Below are 16,620 nucleotides of genomic sequence, written 5' to 3' on the forward strand. Positions count from 1 at the left end.
ATGCGATGTTTGATTGGTTTTGACAGTTTGAGAAACATTGCTCAACCAATGAAAACTCTTTGACTTGATAGCGTCGCAGCGACAGTGGCACCATCTGTGTTTTTGTGATTACCGATATCTATAGCACCGAAGTTAGCTGACAGCACGAAGTAATACTATTACTTCGTGGCTGACAGCTCGGGAGGTAGGTTGGTGACGTTTGTGTGTTGTGTGTGAGAATAATAATGTGTGCGCTGCCAGACGCGAATTGAACGTTTGAAAATACTGATGTAGATCGATGTGTAACTTACGGTAATAAATTGTTGAAGATAAGTCATTGTTGAAATGGAGCTGTTCCGTACTGATACGCATTTCATATTCGTCAAAGAGCAGCACAGCCTGTGGTGTGACAAGTTGACTGGTGAATTTACTGCTAGATCAGGTAAGTGAAATGATACGCTTCGCATTTTTCTTTGTTCTATTTTCATGTATTGCTGATGACAATTATGCGGTGGGCTAGTTTCAAGTCCATCTCATAATTTCGTTATCAAGTTATTCCGGTATATGCTTTTGTTAGTGGGCGTCGTATGTCATTTTTTTTCAAATCAAAACAGTGGCATACTGATAATCGACCATCGTCATTTTTTTTTTTTTTTTTTACAATAATTATCTATTATTCTACTTAACGAAAGTCCTTCATATTTGGTGACTGTTATTAACGAATCAATTGATCGACCGCAAGATAATTCGGATGGGCGGAAATTAAATTATGAATACTAAGACTGAAAGTAACATGACAAGACCAAAAATATGAGCATTCTCATCTATTCTTATATATTCATTTTTGACACGAATTTGCATACGTTTTGTTACTTCAAAATATCCTGAAGGTTCTGGAACATGTGATGAATCCTTAACAAATGTGATTCGCTTTATTCAGACTGGGAATGGGCGACAGCCGTTGATCCGGAATGTCTTGGTACATTCTACGGAGTAATGGGAAAAATCGAACAGGCTTCTGTTTTGGACTCTCGTATAATGTTGATAAAGGAGGTTGAACCTGTTGGCGAGCTTCACGGTGGGCACGTCGTTTTCAAGATCAAGTCAGTTGCGTTTTTGCCACTAGGAATTGACAGTACAGATATCGGCCTACTGCCTTGCAAGAAGCATCAAAATTTACCGCGAAAGAAAGGCCAGGGAGGACTGTTCGACATACCGCAAAAAGCCAGCTTCGCAAAGACCTGGGGCTCCATCAAGAGCGCAACAAACACGATAAAAAACACAACACAGCAAGCTGCCGCCTTGGCTACGTCACAGGTGAAAGTTTTTTAGTGACACACACTTGATTGCACCTCTTCGATTCCTCAAAATTTAGCAATGTATTGTTTATTTACTGTATGTATATGAATTCAGGTGAAAAGTACCGTGATTAAGAGAAGTAGCAGCAAAGAGAGGGAAAAATTTGAAAAACGTATACTCGATGAGCTCAGCAAAATATTTATGGAAACAGATTCTTTCTTCTTTTGTCGAACTGGCGACATCACCAATACTCTTCAGAGACAGTCTGCACAAAGGGAGTTAGGCAAGGGTAGCTGTGACAGGAGCAAACCGCTCTGGCAAAGAGTTGATGACAGATTTTTTTGGAACAAGCACATGCTTCAGGACATCATCAACTTAAACGTAAGCCAAAATTTTAAGAATAACGATAACGTTAAACTAGATTTTTTTCACCTATAAATCACAGATTCAGATTCCTGAAGATTCTTACGTTGATAAATTTTCAGAGTGAAAAGGCAGACTGTTGGATATTGCCCATTATCCAAGGCTATGTGCAAATCGAGCAGTGCAAGGTCGAGATCGGTTATGACTGTCAGCAACAGTTCGAGATTTTCAATCTTGCAATTATATCCAGAAGAAGCAGATTCAGAGCTGGAACCAGGTGGGTGCATTGAAACTTATCTTCGTGCGGAAAAAATTGCTACTAAGAAAATTGTAACCACATAAGTTTTTTTAATTTTCTAAAGATATAAACGTCGCGGCGTAGACGATGAGGGAAAGTGTGCTAATTACGTTGAAACGGAACAAATGGTTTGGTATCACGATCATCAAGTATCCTTTGTACAGGTGCGTGGAAGTGTTCCTGTATTCTGGTCGCAACCAGGATACAAGTACAGGCCGCCACCCAGAATAGATAAAGGTACGTTTGAAGGACAGTTTTCAGAGTTCTATTTGAAGCGTTTCCAGAAGAAAAATCCAAACGGTATAGCAAATACCGCTTTAAAACTGTTAAAATTTCAGCTGACCATTGATTTTCTGTTTCAAAGGAGAGGCTGAGACACAAGTTGCGTTTGAGAAACATTTCAAAGACGAGCTTTCTCTCTATGGGCCAATTTGTGTAATAAATCTGGTCGAACAAACTGGGAAAGAAAAAATTATATGGGAGGCTTACAGCAATCATCTTTTGATGTTTGATCATCCTGATTTGACCTACGCTACATTTGACTTTCACGAATACTGGTGAGGCAAATTTCTGAGCTAAATTTGAACTTTGGAAAACACAAGAAGGACATCAATTATTAATATTTGATTGCAGTCGAGGGATGCATTTCGAAAACGTATCAATACTCATCGGTTCATTGGCTAATATCATATCGGAAATGGGATACTGCTGGCGAGACAAGCAGGGCACAATTTGCACCCAGACAGGCACGTTTCGCGTTAACTGCATAGACTGCCTGGACAGGACAAACGTTGTTCAAACCGCCTTGGGAAAGGCGGTCATGGAAATGCAATTTACAAAGCTGGGATTAATACCACCGGAAGGAACACTACCCGCCAATATTCGCCAGACCTTTCAGCTACTCTGGGCGAACAACGGTGACATTATAAGTAAACAGTACGCCGGCACCAACGCTCTCAAGGTTTGTTCCATGTCTTGAAATCGTTCAAAACTTTTCTACCAAAATGCCAAAACCGTGAATTGAAACCTAACTTTTTATTCTGTAGGGTGATTACACGAGGACTGGGGAAAGAAAGTTCACTGGACTGATGAAGGATGGAATGAACTCTGCGAACAGGTAATTCGGTATGGTGAAGCAAACTATTCGATTCACCCAAGTTGATAGCTGAGATCAGTTCTCATTTTGATTAACACGATTATTGCACGCTCAATCTCTGTTTTGTCTCCTTTGTTTCCTTACCTGTCGACGAAATCACCTGTTACCGAAATTTTCCCGTAGATATTTTCAACAACACTTTAAGGATGACCTGCGTCAGGCAGCTATTGACATCCTCCTAGGCTATCCAATCCTCATTGACGAACTCAAGAGAGATTGGTCTGACTACTTAGACATCATTGACAATTGCAGTCGCGAATTAATACCCATACAACCGCCACCCATAGAGTTAATCATCGCCAATTGGCCAGAATTTTTATACGCTAACGCCATGTACCACTTAGGCAGGTGCGTTCATTACACATTTTGAATAATTCTCACGAAAAAGCATTTATCGTATTCCTCTTTCTCTCTCACTCGCTCTCTGTCTCTCTCACTCTTTCACACTCAGTCTTTCTCCCTTTGAAACGTTTTTACCTATTCAGTACCTCGCTATTTACTGATCGATTATGACGATCTTAAGTAAAGTCTTTTGTCCAATGCATGTTTCCAACTAAGCTTAATATCACAAATTAAACACGAAGAGTCAATTTACTATTACAAAAACATACGCAAGAACATCATATAAATTACCATCAGATTTCACACTTGAATTAAATTTTTCCTTCAACCAACATTTACGTTCCATTTGTTGTGTTACTGTCGTAAAAATATCAGTTGATGATTTGTTTCAATGTGCGAGGATTCACGTTCCTTTCCTGTTGAATAATTTCAACTGTAAAAATGCTGTTTCAGATACTATTTGAATCGATTCAAAGATGTCTACAGGCAGGCGACAATTGACATGATGTTAGGAAATGCAGTTTCCGAAGAAATATTCCAGGAACGAAATGACGAAGAAGATAATGCAGCAACCGCCGATCATGTTAAGTTGCTTATTGAGGACTGCAAAAAACTTCTTATTCCAGATCCAGAATTTATTCTTGGAAGTTGGGGACTCATAGACGCAGACCCGGTGTAAGTTTCACATCGACTTATATTCAAACTTCGACTTCTAGCTGTGTGATTTTTTTTCTATGATAAATATTTGCGAAAATTGATGTACTTGTAGAACTGGCGACCCTACGGAAACTGACATGGATACAATACTTATCCTTACGCGGGATAGCTACTACGTTGCTGACTATGACGATCAGATTGATAAGGTGACGAACTACCAGCGGGTATCATTGGCTGACATTACACTAGTCGAGTTTGGCCAGCCTGAGAACACTGTTTCGCTGTTTAAGAATAAACAACACCACTGTGTACGAATTAGTTACAAGGTGAATGGCGAAGTGGGCTTTTTTCACATGTTTCGATCAACAAATCTGAGGTTCTTCAACAACATGGCTGTAGTGATAAAAACCGAAGAGGAAACTGTAGGTGAGATTTACGTACCTTTTACTGTTTGGTTTTTTTTTCTGACCAATTTATCTTGTTATTTTATATTTTTGTTATCTTCGAACAAGATTGAACCATCATTCACTAATTTTACAGAATCTCTAAGGGCTATCTGCGAGGCGATATCTGTTGCAATGGAGATCGCCGAGTTACCCAATATTCCTGTTGCTATGAACGTCATGCTGGACAGACGACGAAGCAAATTAGTACACTCAAAGGGCTCTACTGGACTCTTGGACATCTCATCGCTTCCGGAATTAACGAGGAACGTGTCCGAGACGCAATTGTTAGCTCTAAAAAGTGCAGGTAAGAAGCGGTGTTTGTAAAATTACATGCTTGCAATTTCCTGCCAATACCCTTTATTTCATGGTAAAAATATCGAGACTTAGTAAGGAGATTCTCCTCGATAACTGGAGTACTCAATCGATTGGCGATGCCTGAAAATGATGAAGATCTAATAGAAACACTTAAGGAGACACTGAGATCCTCTCTTTGTGACTATCTTTTGAATCGCTGACAAAGTATTAAAAAATTGATCACAATTTTCTTTTCGCAATCTCCGTATCAAATATATATTCTAACATAGTATTATAAGCTGATGTACACTTCATTTCATCATGTGCCTGTTCGTTGAAAAATTCAGGGACAAAAGCTCTGAGCAACATGACTGAGCAATTCAGTAAACTGAATAAACTGAGTCACAGTTTCAATGCGAAGAGGCCGATAGATATAGCGAAAAGTTTGGAACGAAAACTGGACGGATCCTCATCTAAGCCCATTTTCACTGTGGGAAATCGTGACATAGAGGGAAATTCGAACAGGAAATCGATCAATAGTAACAGCAGCAGTGAGGATGACGCGAACGCTGAAGTTTCTCCCGATCAGATTCAGTCGAAGAATCGGGACCAGAGTTTTGTGCGGGATCAGAGACTTCCGGAAGCCTACATGCCGACGGTGGGAATTGTAATGGGAGTGAAGAACGAAGAAAAAAGCGGACACGGAAAAAACCAGGCCAACGAATCGTTGGGTAGAAATGTTCACAGCGCTTCGTATCTGGAGGAAAATCCTGACGTGGAGCCAATCGTAGATAGACTGAACCTTATATCGACGTCAAAGTCCGGAGCGAGTACGCTGAGTCCTTCGCCACAGAAAACTGCCGCCAACACACCCGAGATTACGATTCAGGCTGTCGGCGAAGGTTGCATTGAAGACAAGGAGAAAGTCACACCTCCCAACACTTTGAATCTTTCTAAAAACATCAGTCATTCGTCGGGTGAAGTCGACAACAACGCGATGCGCCAAAATTCCCCAGCTAACACTCTGTTCAATGATGAAACTCACAGTAGAATGCAGGATAAGAAGAGAGCGAACTCCGAGCAGGATTTGACCCTTAATATCACTTCGTCTCAGAGCGAATCGGCTCTCAAATCAATTCGAAGCAATATCGTAAATATCGCAAACGTTACCAGTCCTGTCGCAGTTTCGGCTAAAGATATTCTATCACCGTTCTCGAAGTTCGCTAAAGGCGTGCAAAACTTGGGAGCCAATCTGGACCCCAGAAAATTGAAACAGGGTCAGGCTGGTATGCCCAGAAATTTGTCCGACCATCACCTTGAGCAGCAACAGAGGCTACGGGAGAGATGGGGGAAATGTAAGTCGAGGTTGATAGCTTTGTAAATTCTGAATTGAGATATGGAGCTGATTCGGCAATGCGGAGAGTTCAGAAATACATCGTGGGTATATTGCAAATATCGCATAGATCCGAGTTTTATCTAGAACTGCCTTACATTTCACGAGTGACGGAAAACCCAGGGAGGTAGAAAAATTCATATTTAACGCTGCTGATGAACTTTAAAGTTTGATTCTCGTTTTGAGAGAAAACTTATCATCGAAAAATTGGTGCAATCGTCGGTAATAAATTTTACGCTGTAACGTAATTTGTAGTATCGTATAAAAAAAAAAAAAAAAAAATGGACAGAACGATGTAAAGAAATGAAGTTAAGTGTTAGAGATGATTATTGACCACTAGTTAGGGTAGTTCGGTTATTACTATTTATTGATACGTAACGTAACGGCCTTATTGACAGTAAGATCATTTGCGCTTTCCAATTAATCGTCCATAACGTTTTAGTGGTTTACTAATGCATATGGATTAGGTGTAAACTGATTAACATAAAAATGTTCAATTTTCGTGCGAATTGATGTCCGTATCCAAAGTCGTATTTGTAGTTCTTTAAAAAAAGAAAAACAGCTTACACAAGTGCTCGCATGAAATGAACTTGCGTATGTCATAATAAGGCATTTACTGTCTATTTAGCAATAAAAAAAGCATGACAACGAAGTTTTAATGAAAAAAAAAAAGAACCAAAAAAATTTACTATTTCAAGACGACAGTAAGACGCGTCGGTTACTTGTTAGGCTGAAATTTTACTCTCAAACTATTTATTTATCCCTTATCATATGCGATATTTTATTTATTTAATTCCACATTAAACCGCGTTGCTGAATTGGCTTGGTTATCAAATGTAAGGAGGTGAAGTAATCTTTTGATGTATACAATAGTTTTAGAAAATAGCCTGTAGATACACATATTTACAAGCGAAATACAAAGAGTCAATTCTTTCCTACGTGTGAATATTTTAGGGGGAACAAAAAAAAAAAAAATGATTTCATATTTATTTTAAACGCACTTAGAGATTTTCTATAATTATATACGATGATATTTACCATGACTGTAGTAATTATACGTGTAACATTCCATTTACATTGGCTGTGGGCATTTTTCACGTCAAATCAACAATTCATTATGCAATTGTCAGCTCAGTCTCTGCAATTCTAAGAACAGACTTCTGACAATATTCGATAATTTGACTCGGAATATGCCTACTTCTAACTTCCATAGGACAGATTCAATCCAAATATAGATTTATAATCGAGTAATATCCATTGCAGAAATCTCAAACAATTAGATATTTACGATGAAAGTGCAAGAGAAATTGAATCAAGTTTACAATACTAGGTAGGAAATATCTTAAAAACTAGTACAGTGGCCAAATGAGATTACATTTAGCAGATATCCAATGATTGCAAAGACACGGAGATATTATTATGGATAATTTTTTTTCTTTTTAACATATACACGTATTTGAATCTACTTATATTGTAATTGACGATTGAATTATGAATTAGTTTTGGCAAACGCTTTACATATTTATTAGTAAATATAATTATAAAATATTGTTTGTCGACTAGGAACAAATACATTCTTTGACATAACGTCAATGTCAGGTTATCTTTTTAACTTGATGCATCATTGAGGCTTGCAATTGATATTTTTACTAGATTGCAATTAGAATTGAGAGGGGGAGGAAATTACAGAAACCTTGTAGTCAATTATGTACATAACATATTATTACGCGCTCATATCGTTACAGACAAAGTATTTGTATAGTCAAATTGCAAATTAACATACGATTGAGTAATTGAATTATGTAGCAAAGTATACATATAGTGATTTAGCAAAAGAGAACAATCACATGAGTCACACTCTGCAGTGAAATCTTTAAAACCCCGTGTCGTTAAGTTTTAATAGAATCTTATAAGAAAAAATCTTGAACCAAATACTAAATCGCTTCATTAAATTTTTAACAGAGCTTTGATAGATGATTCACAGCAATTCCTTTTCATTTCTCTATCCGTTTTTCATATCATCTAATTCGTAATCACACGTCGTGCAATTTGCCAGATCCATATTTATCATATTGAATTATAGATATTTATAATAGTTTGCTTTGATATATATTATTTTAACACGATTATTTTTCGAGAACTTTAAGTCACCGGGCAAGTTTTATATCACTGACGTACAAATAATTTTGCTTATTAAGAAAACAAAACGGAAAGACAAGAAAGAATTGATATTATAGTTTTGTCCCAATCACCGTAAATGTAATAATCGATAATCGAAGCTCTGGGTTTGGCATTATTAGGTATAGATTTATTCCATGTAAGCTGGCTGCCTGCATCATAACCAAGTATTATTATTGAGTTTAATTTAACTTAATTTAGATTGTAAAATAATGTAAAATCGTGCACTAATATGTAGCAGATCAGTATTAAAAATCTGTATCAATGTCGGTGTATTACAAGATTACAAATTCTATTATGCATATAGTGGAAAACGAAAAATGAAATTAAAACCGGTTCCTGACAGCCTACCAAAAAATTTTCTCTTCCATTCTTAACGATAATTGAAGATTGATTCTCTGTTTTTCTCAATTTCTTAAACCCACGAAGGGGAAAATTTTTGGTAATGTACGTCTCGAAATCGATTTTATTCACGTAAACTTTGTGCAAATATACGGCTACAAAATACAGAAACACACAGTATCTATGGATGTTGGACTGTTTTACCTTGCCTTTTTTCGTATCTTACGTCGCTGAATTTTGTGTAGTCAAAAACGTTTTGAATTTTTACCGTGCCGCCGATATTACGGTAGATTTTACGACTGACATGCTGTTGCGATAAGTGGCTTATGAGAGGGAATTTTATGAAATATCCCTTCTATAAGAATGTAAAAAAAAAAAAAAATATATGGGATAGTAGCTCGTAAAACGTCTGTCAAACTAACAGTTTTTGCCTCTAATCGAATTGGCTTCTTTGCACTGTATTTTCAATTCAATCTAAGAAAATCCAATCTAAAAAATGTGTGCAAAAATCACTGTAGGATATCGTTAATTTGGTATCAGAAGTTTAACGAAGCCCACAATACGTTGGATACGGAGTATCAGCCCGAGAAATGGTCATTTTCCAACGGGATTACAGAATAATGAATCTTGCTCTTGATAAAATTAGGTTTTTAGACCATTTTATTCAAAAAATCGACACTGAAAGTAAACACGCTCTGCAAAATGAACCATTGTATTATGAAATGCCGTTTGAAGATGACCATTCATCGGGGCAATATGCTGTCACCAGCGTATTGTTGGCTTTATCAGACTTTTGACATGAAATTGTCAGTTTGAGAACGTCATTTTTGCAGAACTTTTTCAGATTGATTTCGATGAATCGTTAATCCGTGCAATTGACCTCTGCGATCTTATAAGTGGGCAAAACCCTTCCGGTAATTCACAATGTTTTTGACAATGAAAGATTCTTCTTTTTGGTTTTGGTCGAAATTTAATCGAACCTAATTTATTTGAAAACCAACATTATTAGGCGTGGAAAAGTAATGCTAAAGTTCCGTTTTCAGACAGTTAACGGAAAACGAAAGATTTTTCTTTTTGGTGCTATTCGAACATTTAATTATATATTCAGACAATCTTTGGAGCCCGATTGGGCCGTGTCTGCAACACCGCTGACGTCCAATAATTCTCGATGTTCAATCGGGGTGCGTGCAACACGGCCTTCGATTACTTGTAGTATCCAGTAACGCTGGTGTCCAATCAGCTTGTATCCAAACGGAGTTTACTCGAGATTTTCATCGCTATACAGAGGTGAAATCGCCTGTGTGTAAACAACCATAGATACACTAGTGAAACATTAACTATACTCCGGCGGAATTCGGTTTTCCTCACGCTGCCAAGTATCTTGTTTATTGACAGAACAATTCAACTGATAAAAATCATATACTCCGTTCTAAATCGTAAAGAAGTTATTAGCAGATTTGCTTGTAGTGTATTCAGAAAAATTTAAGTGAAGATGACTCTAGATTTCCAACGACTATTGTCCGAAAAATGAAATGTATCCGACACGATCTTAGCATTTATACCTGTGTACTCTTTCCTCAAACTTGTAGCAGCTGATTTGTATGATTGGAAAATCTGACAATTCTTATCCAGAGATTAAAATCTTGGCGATCGAGTGGGTCGGTAATTGAAACCATCATAATGTCTCAAACCCATTCCGAGCTGAAGATTCCATTGTACGTAAAACGAGTTCTAGACGCGAACGAGCTGCGTGAGGTAATTACGTAATGACACGGTGCGATCGGATCTGTGTTAAATGTTTTTTTTTCTCCCCGTATAATATTGCGTTACCATTGAGATGGGATTGGAAATTCGATAAACAGTGTCGGCATTGATACAGTCGAATCAGGAGTCGAAGTAATAAGTGGAAGAGAAAAAGGAGGGTGAGGAAGTTGCGTTACAAGAATTATACTTATACTTCGATGTTTATTTATATACCCAGAGATCAAGGCTGGTTCAGGCTATCTATCAACGCCGCGATCTCCGCAGACTCTATAGCTCTATATAACGACCCAAAAAATAGAGTAAAGCAAAAAAGTAAATAACAAAGAAAAAAAAAAAAGAAAAACATACTCGTACAGTTTGGAGTAGCGTTTATTTCGTAACAGCTCGATATGTTAATATTAACACATCAAAGAGTTATTATTTCTTATTCGTCTCTTGGAGCCAGTAACCTCTTCCAATATTCAAATCAGGATGCGAGTTTCACGCAACTTGTTGCACGTGAGAATGAAAAACAATATCTCGTATATCCGTACGATATGAGATATTATTATTATTATTATTCTCGTTGTTCACGAAAATCAGGTAATCGAGAAACCGAGTTTCTTTTATGCATCGGAGAAGGAATAACAGTCCTCGACTGCTTCTCTCAGATAGCGTCAAATTCATCCTGACTAACTACTGTGGGCGAAAATTGTTATTGCAACGACTTTGGCAGGGCTATCTTACCCGCCACGCGACCCTTCGACTCACATCTTTCGGTATTTAAGTCAGGTTTACCGTTTTAGTAATGCTTTCTGTGCAACCCAAATACGCCAATCTCCTCTCCACGTTCATCGATTTTTCCGATAAGATGCTGAATGGGCAGCGTTGGCTCGGCTTACTGAATAACGATATATTCGGTTTTGGGACGCTTTTTTGTTGGCATGAATCTTCATTAAGGATCAGGTCGAAGTATCGGATTTTTGCTTTTTTTTATCACGATATTTGCCTTCGAAAAAAAATGAGCAACCGTTCTCTTTCGATAATTTTTAGGATTCAAGATGTATTTCAAATCCGGTACAAACTGTTTTGCTCAATTAAGCTAATCGAATCTTCTTGATTTCTCGTCGAAAAAAATTCGATTTATTATTATTTATTCTGCGTCGCAAAGATTCGAACTTCGATGATTGCAATTTGTTTTTTACTTTCTTTTTATCGGCATATGAGAAAAAAAATTTGTTTTTACTGTGCTAGCTTGTAATAAAACACGTTCTAAACCCCGCTGTGAGGATCTTGAAAATATTTCAGAACGACAAGTAATCAATTTTTTATCATACGCGCCAAGTTCTGCGTATAATTCAATTAACGAGATAATATTTAAGCTTCGTAACACAATTAATTATTTCCTATACGAATGAATCTTACCCCAGTGAAAATTTTGGCAAAATCTCAGCTACAATATTGCAAATATATCAGGCGGAAAAAGTGTCAATTGTATTTTCTGTCCTGAAAACTGCACTCTCATCTCGATTCCGCGATTTTATCGAGAAAAATGAAACATGTTCCAACCCAATAAATTTTTATATCGAAAAAGGAAATCCGCTACAGATTTTTTTTTTCTCTTTTTCTCCCATTCAAATAGAACTTTTTTTCTATGCAACATGATCTTTTAGCGTTTAACAGAGTTCCGGGGATTTTCGATTGGACGTTGCCGAGGGAAAACGTGGACGTGGGGGCGAAATGGGGGGCAAAAGGAGCCAAAAGCATAAAATTAATCTCCCGATCCCGGCTGTTGGCACGCTCGCACAGCTCGGATCGCATTTGTCAACAAGGAACGGGGGGCGACCGCTCACCGGATTAACAACATCAAACACCTTCCTCCTGGACCAGAGCCGAGACCCCCCCGTAATTATAGAGACGTCAAAACACCGCGTTTCGGTTTTAAACGCACCTAAGTACACATTGGCCATTCGGTGTATCGGCGCCGATGTAACGTATTTTCATTTTTCCCCGAAGCCGCACGATTTAACGCTGGTCGGTCGTTCCAACGCATTCCTCGAGCTTTTCTTTTTCTCGCTTTTCACCCTTTCCTTCTTCTTCGGCCGCTATTCCGCAGAGACGCTAGACGGTGAGATCGCTCTGATCAATCAAACATGGCTCTCGATCAGCGCAGAGCGATTGGTCGATCAATTGTTTTTAGAGTCGATCGATTAGTTGACAAAAACTATTCGTCCAAAGGGCAGAATAATCGGTTCGTCGAGAGGAGACTAATTGAAAAAATAATGAATCAAAAGGGCCGATTCATTGGAAAAATAATTAATTGAACGGATCGATTAATCGATTCGTATTTTCAATTTTTTTTTTTTACTGTCAGTTCATTGATTAGTTCGATTAGTCTATTGATCTGAAAAACGACTAGTCCATTAGACAGATAGTCGTACTCTTAGAATAAATATAACTACATTTAGTGATTCGCTCCAAAACGTTAACGCGTGGCATAGAATTAATATTTCTTTTCCCCTTTGGCATATCCATGATTTCATTGATAGAAAATATCAATTTCCATTTCTTCCAGCGTTCGCTAAATTCCTTGTGATATGTATTAGAAATTTTTCATTTCACACGGCGAGTCCTCATTGTCATCGTCGATGATAAAAACGATCAAGCCTTTCCAAAAAACAAAAATTTCAATTTTTTCGAGACCTTGTGTTGATCGGAAAACGTTACGTGATATGAGAAATTAAAATCATCTTGAAAATTGCGTCCGAAATACTGCTACATTTTCTCAATCATTAAAATAGAAATTGGCTGTCGGTGATTGCAGATAATAGATCGATTTTTCGAGTTAATTTTTTAAGTTTTTATTCCAGGGATCGTTGTATTACGTCAATTTTTTCACTTTCGCTTACTCTTGCCAGTTGTATAAAATGATTCGATTCGATTCAATTGATATGAAAAAAGCAACTCTTCATCGAACTCAATACTGAGTTCAAATCTCGCCAAAAATTATTTTCCTTTTCTACTATCTCGTCACTACTTGATGATTGAACAGACAGACAATCGGATAAGTCGATCCTCTCGTTTGGTCTAAATTAAACAGGTGTCATCGCTAGATAAAGAATCCAGAAAAAACGAGAGAACAAGAAAAAAAAAAAAAAAAATTGCACCGAATTTCTGCGCGGTCTGTGAAGCAATTCCTTCTTGTCGAGAGTTATAATCCTCGAAGCGGCTTGTATCTGGAGATCGTTCCTCGTGCGAATGCCGGGAATGCCGTTCCTCCTCCGAGAGATGATAATAATTATTGGTTTTCTGTCAGAGTTCGCATATAATGCGTCCTGTATATCTTCATTGAAACAGGGCTCCTGCCCTTATAATAGCTGACAGGGTACATAACGCACAGTCATGAGAGATCACACACATAGATTCGCGTTTACAGAGTGTGGAGGATTAATTTTCTTTGTCCCCTGAACTCGTAGGCGGAACCGTTTACTCGGTTCGATAACTTCCCACCGTTTAGAATTAGCACGTTAACGGGGTTGGCTGGCCAAAGATCTATACGTTTTGTTTACTCGTCATTAACAGAAAAGATTGGCATTAAAAAGAAAAAGCTTTGGTGTCGATGCTTCACTCCGAATCGCTTCAAAATTGTTAAAAATTTGGCCGATTCGTTATATTTCAACTCTACGATGTTTGATTTTATTCGGGAGACTATTTTTTACAAAATCACACTGCAAGGGTTTTTCTTATTTTTTAGCAGTCGATTCGATATTGCCATTTGTTGATCTTAATTGAAGATCCAACAACGCCGTTATGAGAAAATAAAGTGTTGCATCAAATATTTGGAAAATAGTTTTGTTTAGTATTTCTGTACTTTTATCGAAATCGTCACTATGAATTTTTCATCATCCATCAGGTATTTTCTTTATTAATTTATAAAAAAAACTGCGCAACGCAACGGCTTTTTGTTTCAATCAATTTCTGACTCCCTCGTTGAATGATGAAAAATCCAAGTGAGGTTCTTTTTCTAGCTTTGTATTATTTCCCCCGTCGTAATATACAAAAACAAAAGTGAACGGGAGAAAAATAACATCGTCGAGCTTAACACCCGGCGCTCTCTTTTTAAAAAAGCTGCGAAGCTGTTAATTTCTGTATCGCCGTTAACTTGTCATCGTGGTTCTAATTTCTTTCAGGATTCTCTAAGCGCATGGTTTATGGAATTGTGTGTATACATATACTAGAGTGTTTAAAAAAAACCGACTATTTTTTTTTTTTCGTAGAACATTGAAAAATCTTCCGAGTGTCCCTCAGAAATGACCTCGGTAAAATATGAGTTCTTAATATTGATATTTAGAGGTGGCGATTCTCAATTTTCTATTTCCCATTTAAATAACATGGGAAAATTTTTTTTTAAATTTAGAATTTTATTGCTCGAAAACGAATCAGTGTGAAGATATAAACAAAACATATTCTGGTAGGAAATTTTACGCTCTACAAAAAAGATCTGAATAAAAATTTGCGTAAGGTAAGTCGTTTCGGACTTATCAGGCCTCAAACATGGAACCGTTTGAAATAATGATGTTATTAATTTATAAATGCTACAAAACTGTACAATACTATTTGTAACTAACTAACTGCTACAATAGTATTTAAGTGATATGAGTCAGTTTTATAGCATTTATAAATTAATGACATCATATTTAATACTATTTAAGTGATATGAGTCAGTATTGTAGCATTTATAAATTAATAGCATCATTATTTCAAACGGTTCGATGTTTGAGGCCTGATAACTCCGAAACGACTTACCTTACGCAAATCTTTATTCAGATCTTTTTTGTAGAGCGTAAAATTTCCTACAAGAATATGTTTTGTTTATATCTTCACACTGATTCGTTTTCGAGCAATAAAATTCTAAATTTAAAAAAAAATTATTCCCATGTTATTTAAATGGGAAATAGAAAATTGAGAATCGCCACCTCTAAATATCAATATTAAGAGCTCATATTTTACAGAGGTCATTTTTGAGGGACGCTCGGAAGATTTTTCAATGTTCTTCGAAAAAAAAAAAAAAAATAGTCGGTTTTTTTGAAACACTCTAGTATATACACACAATGCGGTTCAACGTATACATACATAAATATCATGTGTCTAATTTTCTTTCTTTTTTGCTCTCTCTCTCTCTCTGCATCCAGGTTTCAAATCCGAGAGATTATTTGTGTTTCTAGGAGGGGTAAATTTACTACTTTCGTGGGTTTTTTCTATCTCTCTGCCCTTGTTATTTATACTTTCGCATAAAACCTTAAGTAGCTGTTGTTCGTTCAATACGTGCGCTGGTAGAAAATTTTCTACCATATCTTCTAGCACTGTATAATTATTATTTTATAGTTTTACCTACGTCTCTGATTTGAGTTCGAGTAAAATTTGTTGTGACGAGGCAGGCAAAATTCACACGTATTTCATTCACGTAACAAGCTGCAAAATTGTTTCGCAATTAGAGTCGATCCATATTTATTCATTTCTTTCAATTAACGATTAACGAAAATCTGTGAAGAAAATATCACCACTTTACGAAAGCCTCGAAAAGTTTCACAGCTCCAATACGTAAGCTCCTTAAACTTTTCGTAATTACGGAACCCCTGACGAATTTTTTTTTTCTCTTCCATGAAACTTTTCCTCGCGTGGCACCGATTATAATAATTAATTATGCATGATCAACCCGTAAGTTGAATCGATTTTCCCGATTTTCAAAACGTTTCAACATAATGAGAAGACTTGAACAAAACTTCCTGCGTTGTATAGTTACTATAAATTTCTTGTGGGATGGGTATCGTTACAATGACGTTTTAAATATTGTTGGAATTACAAGAAAATTTAGTACAGGTAAATACTTAGTATGATTAACGACATTTTTTGAATGTAGCAACAAAAAATATGTTGTTTGTTTAATTGACGATATTTTTTCAATCAAGTACTAGGCATTGGCATTAATTTATTCTTTCACAAATATCAAATTATCATAATGGTTAGAAGAAAATTTCGTACGAGTGACAATAACCAAAAAGAATAGTAACACATAAGTATCGGATTTTTAGTTTACGACTAAACGAAACTAATTTTCACTTCTTACAAT

General features: G+C 36.8%; 1 protein-coding gene across 2 annotated transcripts; it reads left to right on the forward strand.

Annotated features, from left to right (window-relative positions):
* Positions 1 to 146: 146 nt before the first annotated feature.
* On the forward strand, positions 147 to 8,935 carry LOC124302286 (phosphatidylinositide phosphatase SAC2). 2 transcript variants are annotated; one of them, XM_046758270.1, is made up of 13 exons: positions 147 to 421; positions 920 to 1,296; positions 1,393 to 1,659; positions 1,764 to 1,918; positions 2,004 to 2,176; positions 2,304 to 2,496; positions 2,573 to 2,900; positions 2,986 to 3,056; positions 3,219 to 3,443; positions 3,891 to 4,112; positions 4,207 to 4,520; positions 4,635 to 4,844; positions 5,182 to 8,935. In XM_046758270.1, exons 1-13 carry the CDS (start codon positions 325 to 327, stop codon positions 6,213 to 6,215), a joined length of 3,666 nt encoding a protein of 1,221 aa, XP_046614226.1. In that variant the 5' UTR covers positions 147 to 324; the 3' UTR covers positions 6,216 to 8,935. The 2 variants fall into 2 exon arrangements, with proteins under 2 accessions (XP_046614226.1, XP_046614227.1); XM_046758271.1 differs by lacking the exon at positions 3,219 to 3,443.
* Positions 8,936 to 16,620: the final 7,685 nt, after the last annotated feature.

Source organism: Neodiprion virginianus, chromosome 4 (assembly GCF_021901495.1).
Source record: "Neodiprion virginianus isolate iyNeoVirg1 chromosome 4, iyNeoVirg1.1, whole genome shotgun sequence".
Classification (NCBI taxonomy): domain Eukaryota; kingdom Metazoa; phylum Arthropoda; class Insecta; order Hymenoptera; family Diprionidae; genus Neodiprion; species Neodiprion virginianus.